Source organism: Heterodontus francisci, chromosome 32 (genome assembly GCF_036365525.1).
Source record: "Heterodontus francisci isolate sHetFra1 chromosome 32, sHetFra1.hap1, whole genome shotgun sequence".
Taxonomy (NCBI): Eukaryota; Metazoa; Chordata; class Chondrichthyes; order Heterodontiformes; family Heterodontidae; genus Heterodontus; species Heterodontus francisci.
The window spans coordinates 44,894,373-44,914,295 of record NC_090402.1 but is presented as its reverse complement, the minus strand read 5'-3'; the positions used below and the strand labels follow the sequence as shown (position 1 = coordinate 44,914,295).

The following is a 19,923-nucleotide window of genomic DNA, read 5'->3' as shown; positions in this document are numbered from 1 at the left end:
GTGAAATTTGAATTCAATGAATAAATCTGGAATTAACAAAAGCTAGTCTAATGGTGATCATGAAACCATTGTCAATTGTTGTAAAAACCCATCTGCTTCATTAATACCCCTAGGGGAAGGAAATCTGCTGTCCTTACTTGGTCTGGCCTACATGTGACTCCAGACCCACAGCAATGTGGTTGACTCTTAAATGCCATCTGAAATGGCCGAGCAAGCCTCTCAGTTCAAGGGCAATTGGGGATGGACAATAAATGCTGGCCTAGCCAGTGAGGCCCACATCCCACGAATGAATAAAAAAACCCTATATATTACTAATCTATCGCCCCTAATCTTGAACTCCCCACAGGTTTCTGTCTGCACTGTGAAATCCTTTCAGAATTTTACAGACCTCTGTTAAGTACAACACCCAGGCATGTGAGACAAAGTGTGTGAATAGTTTCATTTCAGCTGGTGTATACTGTACATGTAGAGGAATTACTATAGAGAAAATTTAAGAAAAAAAAATTTGCATTTATATAGCGCTTTTCATGACCACTGAACATCTCAATCTCAATGCGTTTTACAGCCAATGAAGTACTTCTGAAATGTAGGAGGGAATTTTATGCTCTCCCTCACGCTGGATTTTGAGACAGGGAGAGCATGTACTTAGATGGGATGGTGGTGGAGTGGGGATCCCGCCACCTTCCCGCCTCCGCCGAAATTAAGTCTGGGGCGGGAAGCCCTGTGAACAGCCTTCCCGCCCTGCCGCCAATTGAGACCCTTAAGTGGGCATTTAATGCCCAATTAAAGGCCCCATCCCATTGTCGCCACTTAGCCCAGCGGTGAGTGGGCCTGTTACCACATGGGGACCACAGCGAGAAAACTGTGCATGTTGCTTGCTGTCTCTGGTGGAGGGTGGGCGGTCCTTCGTTAAAAGGCGCTTGGTGTCTGAACGAGGGACTCAGCATTGGGAAGTGGGGTGGGCCAGCTGAGAGCCAGCCCCCCTGCCCATGCTGCCAACCCCCCTACACTCCTCCCCCACTGCAACTCCCCACCCCACAAGATCCCTCCCGCCTTGACTTACCTGTAGCCTGGGCCCAGCATTGCTCCTTAGCCTCGGATAGGTGCTCCACTGGCATAGCCACCACCTCTGCGGCAGCGCTGCTCAGTTAAAGAGCTGCCGGCCTCTGATTGGCTGACAGTTCTCTGAGGGCGGGACTTCCGTCACCAGTGTCCTTGATCCTGTGGAAGGCTGGCCGCTGTCCGTTTAAATGCCTAATTGGCACTTGATTCAGCGGGCCTCTGCACAGGACGGGCGACAGGGGGTTCTCACTGGCGCTTTTGCTGGGAGTTGAGTCCCTATTGCTTGGATAAAGTCCCGCTGTAGTCACAATTGTAACGTAGGAACTGTACATTTTCAGATATCCTTTTACCTTGGTCACCCCGCAGCCTTCTGTTTTCTAGAAAAAAGAGCCCCAGCTGAATCTGTCTTTCCTGATAGTTAGATCCTCTGAGTACAGTTGAACTGCTTTAAATTACTCTTCGAATGGTGACAGTCCTGCTTTGCACTTGGCTGTAATTGAAGATTGTCACCCGCCGCCACCCCCACCCCCCATTTACCTTCCTGTATTTGGGTCGTTTGTGAGGAATGCCAGGAAACTGTGCAAAGTGCTGTCACAGAATTACACTTCAGCTTTTTTTTTTAATTTCTGGGCGCTTCTTTTCCTATTTTTCACACTGCTGAACTTCCCCTGCCTGTTTGTCAGACACACTTTAATCGATGCTCCTGCAATACGATGGGAAGCTGCAAAGAGATTTGCAACTCAACAGCTGCGAATCAACTTGAAACTCGGAGAGCTCAAGTATGGCCGACAAACAGCTGTTGCTTCGCTCTTGCACTTTGTCAGCCAAATAATTTGGCTGAAGGTCTGACGTGCGGTGAGCTTCCATCTGCACAGTGTCTTCTCAGGTACTGCGGAGTGTCTAATGATATCAAGTGATTATTTCCGATGCTATTGAAGGATCTGTAAACAGCAATGATGACAATTTAATGAAGCTAATAAGGATCTTGTTCTTTCTAGCTGCAAGTTCAGACCATCCAGGGACATGAGCATGTAATCTAGGCTGACATTTCAGTGCAGTACTGATGGAATGTGGCACTGTCGGTGGTGCCACCTTTCAGATGAGACCTTAAACCAAGACCCAGTCTGCCCTTTCAGAGCGACGTAAAAGATCCCATGGCACTATTCGAAAAAGAGCAGAGAGTTTTCCTCGGTGTCCTGGCCAATATTTATCCCAAAATCAGCACCACGAAAACAAATTTTCTGATCATTACTTCAATGCTGTTTGTGGGATATTGGTATGCACAAATTGGCTGCCGCATTTTCTACATTACAACAGTGACTACACTTCAAAAATTTTTAATTGGCTGTGAAATGCTTTGGAATGTCCTGTGGTTATTGAAGGCAATGTATAAATGCTGGTCCTTCCTTCCTTCCCTCCCCTTCCTCCTTCCCCTTCTCTCGTCTCCTCTCGTCTCGTCTCTTTTTGTCTCTCCTCTCCTCTCCTCATTTTCCCTTCCCTTTTCTTCCCTTCACTTCTACCCTTGGACGCTCTGATGCTACCGTGTCACCAAACCACTTTAAGAAGCAGCTTCACGTTTGTGAGAGTCATTTGAAGAAATTTTTAAAACAAATGATCTTTTGAAAAGCTGCTAGGGGGATGTGATGTTGGGTAGCCAGCGACCAAGGTTTTCTGGGAAAATTGGATGGATTTGCAAAATTTGATGCTCAAAATTTCGATGAAAATCCTAAGGTCTTGTGAGATAAAAGCAGAATTTTATTTATTCAGTGTACAGCTGCGGAATGCAGTTCCCTAAGCACCAGTGAAAATTCAGGATTCCAATGTAATAAAAAAGCATCTAACCTATTCAGCTGCTGTGAAACAGTGACCCTGCCAATTGTGTTTTCATACAGTCAGAAGGAAGGTTTATATTAGTTGCCTGAACTTCTAGATTTGGTTACAGCCTAGAGATCATAATGGGAAACCTGTCTTTGTTTCCAGTAATGTACACTGCACTTTCATTATTATTTTGAGCCTGTTATTGTGCAGTCAGTGTGATGCCAATTAACCAATATACCCTGCGTCGTGGATTGTTTGCACACTGAGGGAAAGGATGGCTGCCGATTCGCTACGAGCCCGTATCGCACTGCTGAGTGGACCAGTATCACCCCCACATTGCAATTACTATTTTAGTTAAAAGAAAACTAAATTCACCTATTTAATAAAATTGCCAAGAAATGATTTGTCGTTGACTGTTATAGAATTCAATGACGGATACATCATATAATAGATTCATCAATGTCTTGGAATGATGTAAAGGCAATAATCTGAGCATCATTTTGTTTCACTGGTACCACACTCATCTCTAAGTCAGAAGATTGTGGGTTCCAGCCCTACTTTCGACTTAAGACATGTTCTAAGCTGATACTCCTGTTGTGCTGCCTTTTGGATTAAACTCTGATCCCGTCTGCATTCCCAGGTGGATGTAAATGAAGCACAGAGGAATTCCACTGGTAACCAACATTTATCCCTCAGCCCACGCCACCAGAAGAAGGTTAACTGGTCATATATCTGTTTTTAAGTTTTTTTTTGTGTGCCTATTGGCTACTGTATTCACCTCAGAAAGAACAATATTTATTTGGCTGGGCGAGTGCTTTTGGACATGCAAAGAACAGAACAAGTGCTATTTTCCTTTGTTCATGAAATGTTAACCTACTTTCTACTTTATATCCAGGGATGTATGGACTGCCCAGACCATGGTATTTTCCATTCCAGAAATCCTATTGGTTGGGCAATGGACGAATCGAAACGTGGGAATGGTCTTGGCCCTGGTCCAGAAGCAGCAGGCTGAGCATCATGGAGGATGATCAGGCCTGTGCGATGGAGAGCAGGAGGCTAGGTAACTTACTGATTCATTTATTTCTGTTTACTAAGATGCTTCGCTGCTGGAGCAGTGTATGTTGTTGTTCTTAGTAGCTTGGGATAGTAAAAAGATTGGTGCTTCAATCCAGAGCTGTGTACGCACAGACGTCAGATAATCTGCTAAACCAAGTGGCAATGGGAATTTGGTGAGAGTGGAAGGGGAAGTAATTTAAACCAAGGGGCAGAAATAAATAAGTCAATAATCTCGCAGGAGGAAGTAGAATAATCAACACACAGAGAGCAGTGACAGAACCAGAAAAAATAAGATAAATATCCAAGTAAGTATCTAGATATCCCTTTGTAGGTTTGCTATCTTTAGTGGTCAGTGTTAAGCTTGAGTTAGTAAGGATTTTTAATATTAGTGTAATTAAGTGTAAGTCAAAGGAAAATAAGGTGATTGAACTCTAATGGCATTTAAGGACATTAATACAGATAAATAGCCAAGTAATTAATCACAGTGACTAGTTGATGATGTGGGAGCTGCGTCTGTGGATGCATCCAGCCAAATAGCCTGTTCTTGTGCTGTAAATAATGAGGGTGAAATCGTTCTAAGCCAGCAGTGTGAAACGGCAGCTGATTTTTCACTGTGCCCGAGCTTCTTTCCATTGACGATCACAGAACGACAGTTCAAAATCTTTTCGGAGACTCATTTCCGAGTTTCACTGTCACCTTTACTTGGTTTGAAATCAAAATTCCTGCCAATATTTTCCAAATCAATGGAAAGTTAAACTGGAATGGTGAAAAATCGGCTGCTGATTCACTAAGAGCCCGTATCGCACTGCTACGTGGGACTGTATCACCCCCACATTGCAATTACTATTTTAGTTAAAAGAAAACTAAATTTATCTATTTAATAAAATTAAGTGGCTAATTGCCTCAATAAATAAACTACAAGTAACTGATGAGTAACTAAATAAATTAATTAATTCATGAAGACAGGGCAGATAATGCAGTTTGTCGAAATTGTAGTATGTGGGAATTTGTGAATAATCAGTTTCTCAGATTGCCACATGTGTAACAAATATCTCTGCCTCATTGCACACTGGCTCAGAGTGGTTGAGCTGCAGTCTAAGCTAGAGACACTGCAACACATAATGGTAGAGGGGGTATTACTGGATAATTTATTCCAAATTAGACTCAAACACCAGAGGAAAGCACAGGTTCAGGAAGGACAAGTGTGACTGTTAGGGGAACATAGGCGATCTAATGAAGGAGGTCCAATATACACTGCTTCTGTCCCACAGGTACAAAGTATCTGATAACTATGAGAGTAAGGAGACAGATTGTGGGAAGGGCAGCCAGAATGCCAACCAAGGCACCATGGAGCAGGAGACTGTTCAAGGGGAGAATGTGCAGAGTAGAAAGGCCATTGTTATTGAGAATTCTATAATTAGGGGGACAGATAATTTTGTTTGCAGCCAGAATCGAGAGTCCCAAAGGGTCTGTTGTCTACTGCGAGGGTAAGTGATATCTCAAAATGGCTGAAAAAGAATTTGGAAAGGGGAAGGGCAGGATCCAAATGTTTTGCTCCATGTTGCAAGCAAAGACATAGGAAAGACGAGGGAAGAGATCCTGCTGAGTGTCAGAAGTTCAGAGCTAAATTGAAAAATGGGACCTCACGAACAATAATTTTGGGATTATTATCCAAGTCACAATCAAATTGGCGTAGGGACAAACAGTTTAGGAAAGTCAACAGGTGGCTAAAGTAGTGGTGTGGGAAGGAGGGGATTCTATTTCGTGAGACACTGGTACCAGTACTGGGACAGGAAGAAACTGCAGTGTTGGGATGGGCTACACTTGAACCAGCTGCATCCAAGGTTCTAGCAGAAATGATATCTACGGCTGTAAATAAGACTTTAAACTAATAACATGGGGAAAGGGAACTGCTAGAAATTACAGAAACCTAACAATAAAAGAATTGGAAAAAGAGAGTAAAGGACAAACTGAAGGAAGGAAAGCATGAATGACCAGAGATCAGATCAAGTTATGGAGCATGAAGGCAAAATAACCACTAAACACAGAGAGAGGAATAATAAATAAAAACAATTTAACCCATTGGTACAGCACTGTACATATAATTCAAAACAAAATGGATGAACTGGAGTTTATAGAGAGGATCCAGATATAGAAGGGATAATTAAAACATGGCTACATAGATAACAGGATCGGCAACTAAATATTACAGGCTATAACACATTAAGGAAGGAAAGCAAAGGAAGGAGGGGATGTGTGTTAATTGTATATCAGTTGTTTAATTGCATGCAGCTGGAGGGTGTTAATTGCGGTCTTATTTGAGCACAAATAAGAATACATTTACTGAGACTATTGGAGATTGTTTAATAAGGAGCTACATGTTTGTAATCCTTTTACTTTGTTGAATAAATGGAACACTGAGTAAAGATTGGCTCCAGCATCATCGTTCAACAAGAAGCTTTCTGGAATAGAACAGTGGAGTAACTATTAAATATTAGTTAAAGATAACATAATGGCAATAGGAAAAAGAGGAAGTAAATAGTGGCATGATAGATACAGGATCCATATGAATTGAGTAAAAAGATAAGAAGGGATCTATCACCCTCATAGGAGTATATTATTGACCACCAAATAGTGAAAGGGAACGGGAGGAAGAAATCAGTAGGCAAATCTACAAGCATAGTAGCAAGGAGATTTCAAATACCCCTAAATAAACAGGCAGGAAGAAATAGAAAAAGGAGAAAAATGACTTGAGTTTTTATTGTGTATACAGGACTCCTTTCACATTCAGTACTTAAGAAGTACAAGAAGAAAGGATCGCTTTTGGATCTTGTAATGGGTAATGAATCAGAAAAGATAAGAGAAGTAAGAGTAGGAGAGCATCTTAGTAGCAGTGATCACAACACAGTGTCGTTCAAGATTAGGATCGAGAGTGACATCTGTAGGATAGAGAATAAAGTAGTAGATTGGAAAAGAGACAATTATGAGGAAATGAGGGTGGAACTAAAGAAGGCAAACTGGGAGAAAATCTTGAAAAACAAAGAGCTAGAAAATAGTGGGAAATTTTTAAAAGGGCAATGAATAAAAACTAAAAGCAAGCTAATTATGGGGCACTGTGGGTTAATAAAGAACTAAAGAGAAAATTGAATCTAAAGAAAAAGACATACAAGAATACGTAGATACTGAGGGAGAGGAGGAACTTAGACAAGTTTAAAAAACCATCAGGAAGGCAAAGAGAAATTCCAAAATCAAAATATGAGGTAATATAAAAAGAAATAAAGTGTTTGATAGACACAAATAATAGAAGAAAAGTTAAAATAGGGATAAGGCCATTAAAAGATGAGCAAGATAAAATCGCAGGTAGTGACAGAGAAATGGTAGAAGTATTGAATAACTACATTGCCTCCGTTTGTGCTAAAAAAATAATAAAATAGACACTTCACTACAGGATGAGCTTAAAAAGAATATTAATACAGTTGTGACAGAAATGGAGAAAATAATTGACAAACTAGCAAAACCAAAGAGGATAAATCCCCACATCTGAATGGTATGTTTCCACACATACTTAAGGAAACAAGTAATCGTAACTCAATATCAAAATTTGCAAATCGTACCAAATAGCTAACTCTGAGGAAGAATGCAACAAAATACACAAAAACATGAAAAACCTGCAGACTCCGCATTAAGTGGCAAATAAACTTTAACTCGATAAATGTGATGCGATGCACTCTGATAGGAAAAATTGAAACATCATCTATGCCTTAAAAAATAAAAAAAACAGAATATTTGTTACGACCTGAGTTGAGACTGTTAACCTCAACACAAGAGATATGAATTCCCCAGACCGATTAAAGAATTACATGACAAAGATTTCATTTCACAACAACTAAACTAAAAATCAGCATTAATTAGCAGTACTTAATAGGTAGCTAATACAGTAAATTACAGAGAAATGTATTTCCCATTAACTTATGAACACACTTGAAAACCCCACACCACATTTATATGTTACACAGTGTTCTCAGCAAAAATGTATCCTTGCAGTTAAAGGTCCCAAACAGCTCCCAGTTACAATGGGTTGGATGTCCAAGTATCCTTAACAAAGCCAATGTCCTCTTCGCTCACTTCTGAGTACACTTGCCTGGTCTTCTGTTAATAAGACAGTCTCTGGTGACCCTGTTGTTCTTTTCCCTCTGCAAACCTCAAGCCTTTGAACTGGGTTCAGATCTTAGCAGCCTTTCACTGGATCAGTACACTGAGAGCAGTTGTTTTCTCTCTATATGTTCTACGGCTGGCACTGCTGGTCTTCATGCCTTCCATTCGTCCTTACAGCCTGCCAGACTTGGGAAAGCCAGTTGAATTTATCAAGAACAAAAGTCAATTGTCATTTGCCTTTTACATTATTCAGAATCCATAAGTCTGGCCATAGCAAAACTACATTAGCCTTCCTTTGTTTCCAGGTATTAGCAATTGCAACTCGAATTTCCTGGCTCCGTGTTTACGATCTGAGAGTCCAGGAGAGCAAAACCCATTGTCAGTCAGGTGTTACAACCTTGAACTCTGCTTTCAGAAGGGTCTTTCCTCTGGCTTCCTTATCTTCATGGTAACCCCAAGACTTGTCTCTGGGCTGACTTGATATGAGGTCACATGTCTCCTCCGAATTCTTTTTATACTGCATTAAAGATCATTGTTTTTAAAAACATAATCATACTACAGAGTCCAGTGTTCATAACTGGGGTAGAACAGCAAAACGATCAAGTGACACGGGTGAACAAATCATTAAAATCAGCTTCAAAGGGCAGAAAAGCCATTAAAAATCCTAGCAAAGCACTGGCCTTTATTTCTAGGGATATAAAATTCAAAAGCAGAGAAGTTATGTAAAATTTTTGTGGAACCCAGGTCAGGCCACATTGAGCATACTGTGCACAGTTCTGGTCTCCATACTATAAAAAGGACATAGAAGTACTGGAGAAAATGCAAAAACAATTGAACAGATTGGAGATTTTTTCTCTTTAGGAAAGAGAAGACTTAGAAGTGACCTGATAGCGGTCTTTAAGACACTGAATGTGTTGGACAGGGTAAATGTGGAGAGAATGGCCCGATTTTAACTCTGCAAGTGTTTTGCATTTGTTAAAGTTAGGCCCAATATTTCCACTTATGGGAGAATCAAAAACTAGGGGTCATAAATACAAGGTAGTTACTACTAAATGCATTAGGGAAATAAGGAAAAAGATCTTTACTCAGAGAACTCAGATGAGGTTGATGTAAATAGTTTAAGACACTTTCAAAAAGAAACTAGATGAGTATGTGAGCGAAAAGGGAGTAGAAAGATAGGCTGAAAGGCTGAAATGAGGCAGATGGAGTGGGAGGGAACTCATGTGGAGCTATAAGAACATAAGAAAAAGGAGCAGGAGTAGACCTCATGGCCCCTCGAGCCTGCTCTGCCATTTCATAAAATCATGGCTTATTATCAACCTCAGTTCTACTTTCCTTCCCAAGCCCCATAATCCCAGGATTCCTTCAGAGTACAAAAATCTAGTGATGTCAGCTTTGAATATATTAAATAACTGAGCAACCACAGCCCTCAAGGGTGGAGAATTCCAATGATTTACTATCCTCGGAGTGGCTACTCACTGCTTGCGGAAGATGGCCCAGGAGTGGGATGGAGCAGGGGAATCGGCACATGGATGGTGATGCGGAATTCCATGCCCGCCCCCATTGGGGCCTAAAAAAACAGCCCCCCAAGGTCAATGAGCAGAGACTGGACATTGCTTTACTGCGGCAAAGGAAATATGAGAAGGATTCTTCCAGACTTTCATGAAATGTCCCCCCCACCCCCAGATGGCCACCTCAAGAAGCACAGAGGTGTGACTGCCAAACACATTCTCTGCTTTTCTCGTAACTAGTGTTTGGTGTGGAATGAATTGAAAGCAGGACAAAACAAGGAAGGAAGATCAGACTGACAGACTATTCAAAATTTAACATCTTGTTTATTTGCTCAATATACTGTGAATGAGTAAGATCCACTTAGATATGCTACTAGCCGATCTTGTTAGCCTTACCGTGTAGTTCTCATTTTCTTTCCCTCTCTTTTTTCTCCCCTCTGTCAAGTGCACACATGGACATAGGCCTAAATTTTTATTTCCTTTACTAAAGCCAGTTTCTGATTCCACTGCTGAACTTGCCCGTTATTTATTTGATCTTAATTTTCTGTGTCCAGGGATATTCAGACATTTTGCCTGTTTGTGTCAAACTTCCAAAGGGAAGGTCCATGGATGCACAGTACATAATTTTTGTTATAAATGGAGTTTGTGCTATGACAGGAAGCTATTGGGAGGACATCAACAGGTGTTTGGTTCTCACAGTCATTTAATTCCTAAACTGTGATAAAGTAAAAACAGCTAAATATTATAAATGCTCAGGACTCTGTTCTGCTGAAGAGTTGTGGGCAGAAACTGGTTAGATTTACTCCAACAGAAACTGGTTAGATTTACCCAGAGAGACAGACTGGTTAGACTTGCTCTGACAGAGACTAGTTAGATTTACTCAGAGAGTGCTGAAATTTACCAATGCTGCTGTGCATTGCCAGAATTGTCTGTTGTTTGTATTTGGTGCTCCTTATTGTAGACATGCTTTAAAATGAATAAGTAACAATAGATAAAGAGGAGATAGTTCCAGTTGTGGGGTAGTCCAAAACTAGGGACCATAGATTTAAGTTACTGTAGTCAATAATAAATCCAATGTGAAATTCAGGAGAAAGTTATTTATTCAAAAGTGTGGTACAAATGTGGAACTCGCTACCACATGGGATGATAGAGGTGAATAGCATAGATGCATGTAAGAGGAAGCTAGCTAAGCACATGAGGGAGAAATCAATAGAAGGATACGTTGATAGGGTTAGATAAAGTCAGTTGGGAGGAGGCTTGTGTGGGGCAGAAACACTGGCATAGGCCTGATAGGCCAAATGGCCTGTTTCTGTACTGTAAAATTCAATGTATCTAAATATGAGAGGATGATCTTATGAAGGAAAATCATGACAAATAGTTCTCATTAAAGTTAGTGCACTTTTAATTAATGCTGTTTTTCTGCTATTTAAGTAGTACATATGGATATAGACATATGACAAGAAGTATGAAAGAATTCGTCAAACATGCCCCATCCGGTCAACCGTGCAACCTCACATATCAAGCAGCCATTGTCGCACAATGCTAAGTCCTGAGGGAGGCGAAATTGGAAACAAATGCATCGAATTGAGGAAATGGTCCTTCAAATTTCCATCGCAACTCCAACTAATTAGCAACTTACTCCTTAACTAGACATGGTCTCTTGTCTCGAGAATTTGACATGCTCTTGTTAAAAGGACTAGTACTTCATAATCAGCATATGTCTAGGCAGATTGTTCCACCAAGATGATAGCACCAGAGAAACCGACTCAGGGGAACTGCACAGAAATCAAAAGCCTTCATACATCAAGTCGCCTTAGATTGTACTGACTGATAATGCAAGGATGATGTGTGTTAAAGTAGTTTTTATATCTGAGGGAGTTTGGATGCCAAGTAAAAAGATGACATGCCTTGGGAGGAGTAACGAATCTCTGGAGCTAAGAGCAGGGTAGTCATTCCATCAAAGGTCAAGTGAGCTTCTCTCTTCACCTTCATAACCATCATTTGAAGCCCATTATGAGATTGTAATCTTCCCTTGCACAGTTTGTCAATGAATTTCAGGAAAATTAAGCTGAACCAGAACCACAGCAAGTGAATACTGCAGAAAACATTTTGAGAATGTAAAGGCAGAATATGCAATACACGCCTGCTCAGAGATTTTTAGTCTATGCATCTATTTTGATTTTTTTAAATCATATGTGATGGGAAATTTATGAGGCAGGTTTATTCCATTTTGTGCCCATTGTTGTCTGTTTATTTTGGCTTGAACTGGTTGTCTTTCTAGATGCTCATGGTTGATGTGATCATTTATGAGAGACTAATAATTGTCATGTAGTCATGAAATTTGTTGTATGACAATCCTCAGTTGGTCACTTGAAAAGGATGTTATTACATGTTATATGTAAATCTTGCTAACCTAACTTATCATTCAATCTTCTTGCAGAAGAAACTCGTGGGATAGAGGAAGAACCAAGCCATTTGCCTTTGGTAGTGTGCATCGACAAGCTGACCAAAGTCTACAAGACAGGGAAGAAGCTGGCTTTGAACAAGCTGAGCCTGAATTTGCATGAGAACCAAGTGGTGTCATTCCTGGGACACAATGGTGCTGGCAAAACCACCACGATGTGAGTTCCAGGCTAGAAAAAGCTTTCAGTTCTTTTATAATTTCCCAAAAAGGACAGTTATCCTTCAGTCAAAATCTGGCAGTTGCAAAAGCTTTCAGCCAAACTTGCACAACAGTCACCTAAAAGATCATTCAGAATTAATCAAAATCAGATTAGAAAAAGAAGTTGAAAAAGTAGTGCAGTAAAACGTTCTCCCTGGTGACTTTTGAAATTGCATCTGATGTGCTGAGTGGCTGTTGGGGTTTGTTCTTGGTGGTTTCTGAATGATGTGCTGCTATCAGATTGAGGAAGGATAAATAAGTTGGAAGCCAAATGCAAAAAGCATTGAAAACAGAAGAAAGCTTTGGAGATTTTCACATTAAACTGCCCTGATGTATTGCTATTTTCCAGGTCCATTCTGACCGGCTTGTTCCCGCCCACTGCTGGTTCAGCTACGATTTATGGGCATGACATTCGAACCGAAATGGATGAAATCCGGAAGAACCTAGGCATGTGCCCTCAGCACAATGTACTCTTTGACAAGCTGACAGTGGAGGAGCATCTCTGGTTTTATTCCCGCTTGAAGGGAATGGCTGAGGATGAGATTCGCAAAGAAATGGACAAGTAAGCCTTGTTGATGGCAATGTTTATTTTTGGCTCATTTTAGTTCTGCTTGGATCTGAAAATTTATCATGTGTGACCCATTGGGCAGGTGGTGGGAAAGGAAAGACAAGGGGAGGAGTTATCTGTTAGCTCGAAGGAGCTTAGTGATATGGCGATAACATGGGAACATAGAGAAATGTGGAATTGGAAAAGACCAGCAAATCTGCCCAGCCCACCACCCCACAGACCATGTACAAACCAGCTTATCAGCTTTACCCCATTCGTTATCATAAAATAGAGTCTTACAGCACTGAAGGAGTCCATTCAGCCCATCATGCTTGTGCTGGCTCTTTGAAAGAGCTATCCATTTAATCCCACTCCTGCTCTTTCCCCATAGCCCTGTTTTCCTGAGGAAAAATTCTGTGTAAGTTTTCAGTTATCACGAGAAGTAATTAACTAAAATTCCAGAATAGTCCTAATCCTTACTTTACCACCATTCAACCCAGACCTGTGTTTTAGTGTACAGTTTAGGCTTGGATTTTTCTTTTTCAGTGTCAGATAGCAGATAGTTTGCCACTACCGCTGGACTTACTGTACATCACTTAGCTTTTCTGTATCTCCCCTCCTTTCAAATGTGCTGTCTTCCAAAATGGATAGTTACCCTCTTCAGGTGCCATTTGATTCCATCTCACAGTTGAGTTGAATTTCTTTGGGTTCATCGCTTAACCTTATGAAAGCAGAGAATCCCACCATATTGGGAGAGAAAGGCAAACAGGATGTAACATGTCTGACCCTTCTTATTTCCTATTACTCAATCTTAAACCAATAATCTGAATCAACATGGTATCCAGTTGAAGGGGCTGTACAGAGACAAGCTGCTTTGTGGAGTAAAAACACAGGAATAAATTTGGGAAAATTATCTCAAAAGGCTAATGTCTTTTGAAACTCTTTCTTGGTGAATACTGTATTTGGCTTTATGCTTGTTGTAATTGTGATCCAGCAAAGTGGGTATCTTTGCTGCAGCCTTGTCTAACTGATTCAGACAGCTGTTTGAGTGGTCTGAGGCACCTGGCAACCCCCCTCAGTGGCAGTTTGGGTAAATGTCACCTTTACCAATCAGTCGTGGTCCATTCACACTGAGTCATTGAACTGGGAAACTTGTGGCTTTTGAAATACTTGTTGCATGTGAATCAATAGCAGATCAAACCTTCATGAAGCTTCAACATTACTGCAAAGCTCAAAACTACAAGTTCAATAATTCTTTGCTGAAGTACCCACGTCTTGTAGAAACATTGAAAATTTACAGCACAGAAGGAGGTCATTCAGCCCATCATGTCTGTGCCAGCCGAAAAAAGAACTATCCAACCTAATTCCACTTTCCAGCTCTTGGTCCGTAGCCCTGTAGGTTATGGCACCACAAGTGCATAAGTATTTTCAAATGTGATGGGGGTTTCTGCCTCTACCACCCTTTCAGGTTAAATGAGTTCCAGACTCTCACCACCCTCTGGGTGAAAACATTCTCCTCAACTCCCCTCTAATCCTTCTGCCAATAACTTTAAATCTATGCCCTCTGGTTATTGACCTCTCTGCTAAGGGAAATAGGTCCTTCCTGTCCATTCTATCCAGGCCCCTCATAATTTTGTACACCTCAATTAAATCTCCCCTCAGCCTCCTCGGTTCCAAATTCCTTGTGAGGTGCTTAGCTGCATAGCATGGAGCTTTGTGAGCCAAATAAAACTTAAACCTTTGTTCCATCAATTTGCATATGTCTCATGCTGCTGCTATGACCAGATCTTGATGTTCCGGTTGCGGATATATCCACCAATGAGGCAGTAGAGCTTGGAACAGCCATTCCTAAACTGCCAGATCCATTAATTTCATAAAGGACAAACCAGCAAGTGAGAAAGATAAACACCAATAGGATGGAGTTGCCTGAGCTTTGTGGGCCAAATTGTTAATGTTAGCAGGATACGTATGACTCATTGACCTTACACAAAGGTTACAGGCGTTTACAGACCTAAATGGTATAAGTGTTAACTTTTTGAATACGTCATTCTTTCTCTTATTTGACCAACTGTCTTCACTGTTCTGTTTCCTTCCATTGAATGTCACTCTGTGCTATGCTCCACATCCCAACTCAATTCTCCCACCCCCTCCATTATTTCCAATTGCGATCCTTTTTCTTACTGTGTAGCCTACAGCCTCTGATGCAATGTTTGCTGCTGTACTCATTGTGTTTCCATACCTCAAGATGAAAAAGCAAAAGTTATCAGAAAATAGTAAGTGCCGTTCTAGACTTTTAGAATTTTAGTTTTACCCGATCTTACTTTCTTGTTTTTTGTTTAGAATGATTGAAGACTTGGAACTCTCCAATAAGCGGCATTCTCTGGTGCAAACACTGTCTGGCGGAATGAAACGCAAATTGTCTGTCGCCATCGCATTTGTTGGGGGATCCAAAGCAGTCATTTTAGATGAACCAACGGCAGGGGTTGATCCGTATGCTCGTCGAGCTATCTGGGACCTAATCCTGAAGTACAAACAGGGTGTGTATGTACTTTGGATTGTGGTAGTGGACTGAATAATTCATGGCTGGTGTATGCTGAGTACTAGCCAAGCTAAGTGGCAGAAAGCAAAAGATCATTTGCCAGACAAAAAAAAAGCTGATGAAATCGAACCTTATGTAGGCTAGAATGACACAAAGCATTTCTAAGGTACAGCAAAGGAGGTGTATAACCCTGGTATACCAATATTGGTAAATGCCTCAGTACACCAATATTAGTTCATCTCTTAGTAGACCAATATTGGTATTACCACAACAACAACTTGCATTTATATAGTACCTTTAGCATAATAAAATGTATTACTGAAAATAGAGACATTTTGTTCAAGTTTTAGTCTTGCACTCATCAAGACAACTCGCAAGAATACTAATGTAAGGGAAACAACAAATTTATACTGCATGAAACTGTTGGCAAGTGGACTCTGATTGGTAGAGGTGTTGCCATGGAGAATGCACCAGTTTATGGTGATTGACAGTTAACTGCCAAGCTTTGTTTGAAATTAAATCAAGCAGTTAATGCTGGACTGGTTAAAATCAGGGATACTCAAGAGGCCAGAATTGGAGGAATGTGTCAATCTCAGAAAGTTGTAGTGGTGAAGAAGGTTACAGAGATGGGAAAAGGTGAGGTAATGGAGGGATTTGGAAACAAGGATGGGAATTTTAAGATTGAGGCATTGCTGGACTGGGAGCCAATGTCGGTCAACAAGCACAGGGGTGATAGATGAACAGGCAATTAGTTAGGCAATGTTTTGGATGAGCTCAGGTTTATGGAGGATACGGGAGGCCGGCCAGGACAGCATTGAAATAGTCAAGTCCTTAGGTAACAAAGGCATAGAGAAGGGTTTCAGCAGCCTTCCGATACATCCCTCAGTGTACCAATATGTCCCTCAGAGTATGCCAATGTTGGCGCAGCTCTCAGTTTGCCAATATTGAACCTTTTGAAGAGTGTGGATGGTGCTACATTTGGCACTGGCAAAGCAGGCAGTGTGTAGAGATGGTATGAGAACTTTAATGACCGAATGACTGGACACTCCATTAAAGTTCTTGTTAGAATCACCTTATGGCCAAAACATGATGATATAGATGAGGTCTCTATGATTGCCGAGGTTAGTGACACCATCGAAGCAGTGAAAAGTGCCAAGACGCAAACACAAGCAAATCTCTCAATTGATCACAAGCTGGAGAGCAGCGATACATAGAGGTATCCACCAATCCGAACACTGGCAGGTTGATCTGAACAAGAAGCAGCAACAGCAGCAGCCTGCCAAATGTTTGAGTCTGTGAAATGTACTGGAGAATTTATATTTTATATTGGCTTTAATAGTAATCAGCACAATCAAGACTTCTTCAACAACAAGGGACATAATTTTCAAGTATACAGGACTGTCACCAAGTTGAGTATGCTGACGACATGACGGATTGTGGCACAGAGTGTCTCCTCTTAGTTGTACCTAATTAGAAAGAATTTAATGTGCTGGATATGTGCAAACTATTTCATTGTTGATGTTTCTTTCCTGTTTGATTTAAAATCTAATATATTTGGAAGTGAGAAAGGTATCTGGGAGGTACGTGAGTTTGGTGTAGTGCCCTGGCTTTGCCTGTACCTTGGGAAAATCCAGCCCAGGCCAATGGTATGAAGGAATTTGTAGCATCTCGTCTCAGGCTTTTATTACCATAGCTCCAAAGTAGAAAACTAACAGAATACATTGACAATCAGACATAAAGTGACAAATCAATCAACATTCAAGTTTTGGCTGAAAGGGCGTTGATCTCAGGCAGTAGATTAATAGTCTACCACATATGATGCATTTTTTTCTTCAAACTTACTGACATAAATTTAAAAATTCCAACTCAACAATATAAACTGGTTAGCAGATGTCAATAGATTTTAGTGCTTTGCAATGAGTGATGTATGGAGGATTCTGGGAGCTTGTTGCCTATCGTCTGTCTGGGATACAGTAGGGCATGAGAGTCCCTTGCGGAGTCTCATTGAGCTTCTGAGCCGTACTCTAGACGTAACAGGAATGAGTGACTCAACAGCAAATAATGTGTTAAAACAATAATTTTATTAAGTAATTATTATGCAATTATTGATAAAAAATAAGAAGGAAAGATAACTTTATTCAAAAGAAAGGATGGAAAAGTTTATAGAAAGACAACAAACATAGCACACTGCTATAACCCCAAATTAGTCTGTTCAAGACAGCTCCCTAAAATGGTACCGTTATCCCTCGGTGCATTCATCACCAGGTCTCTGGAGAAACTTGCATGGGGGTGGACACTGGTCAGTCAGTCCGTCAACGTCCCTTCCTTCGTAGTCTTCAGTGGTTGACTAGTCAACTCTGGCTGCAGCCCCGAACATAGGATGCTGTGCCCCTTTAAGTCCAATCTCTGGCTCCATTCCAGGCTTCCAAGATTACCATCCAGACGTTCTCAAAGCAAGAGTCCATCAACCATGAGTCCTTATCAAATTCTTCTCGCAGGCACTACGAGGTCCCCAGGCTGTTTACAAATCCTTTCATGGTGTCTCTCACCTGCCATCAATTAGGTTATACTGTACACCAATTAAACGTCATCTTCTGATTCCACACCATAGGACCACACCATGTGCAAGGTTATCCATTGTCCTGGCTTGTAGTTCAAGGGTCATCAAATACCGTAAGAACTGATCAAACGATGACAAAACAGCTGTTATTTTCAAGAAGAGAAGAACAGCAGTTTAGACAAAACAACAGCTGTGCAAGACCTGCCCTGACCAGCATGAAAACAAAAGGAAAAGGTTCTTGGGAAAAACAAATTCATAGTTAATAATATTAGTACTGATTGCCATTGATGACATAATTGATTAATTACTTAACTTAATCAGAGCGCAATCACAGTTTTAAATCAATGTCTACAAAGTAACTTGAAAATTCACTACAGGTTTCATACAGTTTTTTTAAAATCAAGAGCAAAGCAAGGCAGAAGTAAAATGCAAAAACATACAAAAAGCAGTGGCTGCAGGCCTCAGGCCTACAATACTACTACCCACCTTGGGAAGACGAATGAGGATGGGGTGGGTGGGGCACTTTTAAAAGTGTTGCTTTTTTGTTTAATTGGAATTAATAACAATATGGAGGGAGATAAATTAACTTGCACGGTTAAAGTTAAAAGATCAGCCATGAAATCAATGTTTGTTAAACTAAAGCATTGAGATTTCAAAAAATGACAAAAGGGTATTGAAGTTGACCACAAATTTATTTAATGTAATTTCATTTTTAACAGGAACCCCAGGGAATGCCTCCTTGTTTGAACTGCACCCACTAGTAAAGATGTATCTTTTCTAATAATTACAGGCCGGACAATCCTTCTGTCCACACATTACATGGATGAAGCTGATCTCCTGGGGGACCGCATTGCAATAATCTCGCATGGCAAGTTGAAGTGCTGTGGGTCACCTCTGTTCCTCAAGAGCACCTATGGGGACGGCTACAAGCTGACAGTGGTGAAGAAGCAGCCTGACTCTCAAACGAGTCCAGGTTCGTAACTCAATTCCTCACATACAAGGCAGTGATTCTGTGCTGCAGAGTGACAGTCCAACTAAATTAGTGTTTCTCACCAAAACTTTGGTGAGCCCATCCTTGGGACCCGATTGGAGTGCAGCCTTTTGTGTAGCGCTCTGATAAGGACTTCAGTGAAGGGTAACAGTGAAGGTGCACTGTGTTCACTTAAATTGTGAAACATTCAGCAATATAATCATAAATCTTGACTCTTCCAAGCTTGTGAAATAAAGATGGCCACTGATCTTTCACTGTTAGTGGGAATGATCGGAGCAATTTGAGGAGATAAATTCAGAATATCGTACACAAACTGTACTGCACACTATTCAGTGACTTAATGGGTAACTTTCTTCCTTCTTGCAGCAAGCTGATGCCAATAGCTGAGTGATGTAATTCCTAAATAAGCTGGAACAGCTTGCTCTGGACAGTCCTCTGTGCAAAGGCCAAGCTTAGGAAAACTTGACAGTACAGCAGGAACATTTTCAAAAGGGTTTTAGCTATTGTGTAATAGAAACAGAAAATACTAGAAATATTTAGCATGTCAGGCAACATCTGTGGAGGGAGAAACATAGTTTAATGGGTGGAGTTTTCTAAACTTAGCCACTGCTGAAAAGGCAGGACCTGTATTGGGTCGGGAACCTGTTGACAGCTGGAGCAGGCTTTGCTGAGGTTCTTTAACCGAGCCCAGCATTCGCATCCCGCCTCCAGGCTCCCTGGCCAATCAGAGAGGGTGGGCAGGATGACACAGTGGGTCTGTCAAAGGAAGGATTTCTAATTAAAGGGACCACAGCATGGATTAGAATGACTCAACAGAGCTTGGATTTTCGAGATTGCAGCAACCACAGGAATGGAGAGGAGATCTGGTACAGCTGTTCCCTGGGGGTCTCACTCTTACCTGGAGGTCTTGCTTCAGGATCTTGAGGGCTGCAGTGAGGTGATCTTTCCCAAAAAGGGGAGGAAGCGGACAAACTCTCCAACCAAGTCGGCATGGATGGAAGCGGCCAAGGAAGTCAGCAGAA

At 41.1% G+C, this 19,923-nt stretch overlaps 1 protein-coding gene across 4 annotated transcripts in view; it reads left to right on the top strand.

Annotated features, from left to right (window-relative positions):
* Window positions 1-19,923, top strand: part of abca2 (ATP-binding cassette, sub-family A (ABC1), member 2) — a 585,325-nt gene that overhangs the window by 428,495 nt on the left and 136,907 nt on the right. For all 4 annotated transcript variants that reach the window (XM_068012728.1, XM_068012729.1, XM_068012727.1 and 1 more), the window contains 5 exons: window positions 3,776-3,940; window positions 12,043-12,223; window positions 12,614-12,826; window positions 15,152-15,348; window positions 18,701-18,883. In XM_068012728.1, the coding sequence (XP_067868829.1) occupies window positions 3,776-3,940; window positions 12,043-12,223; window positions 12,614-12,826; window positions 15,152-15,348; window positions 18,701-18,883 (939 nt within the window). The remainder of the gene's footprint in view (window positions 1-3,775; window positions 3,941-12,042; window positions 12,224-12,613; window positions 12,827-15,151; window positions 15,349-18,700; window positions 18,884-19,923) is intronic.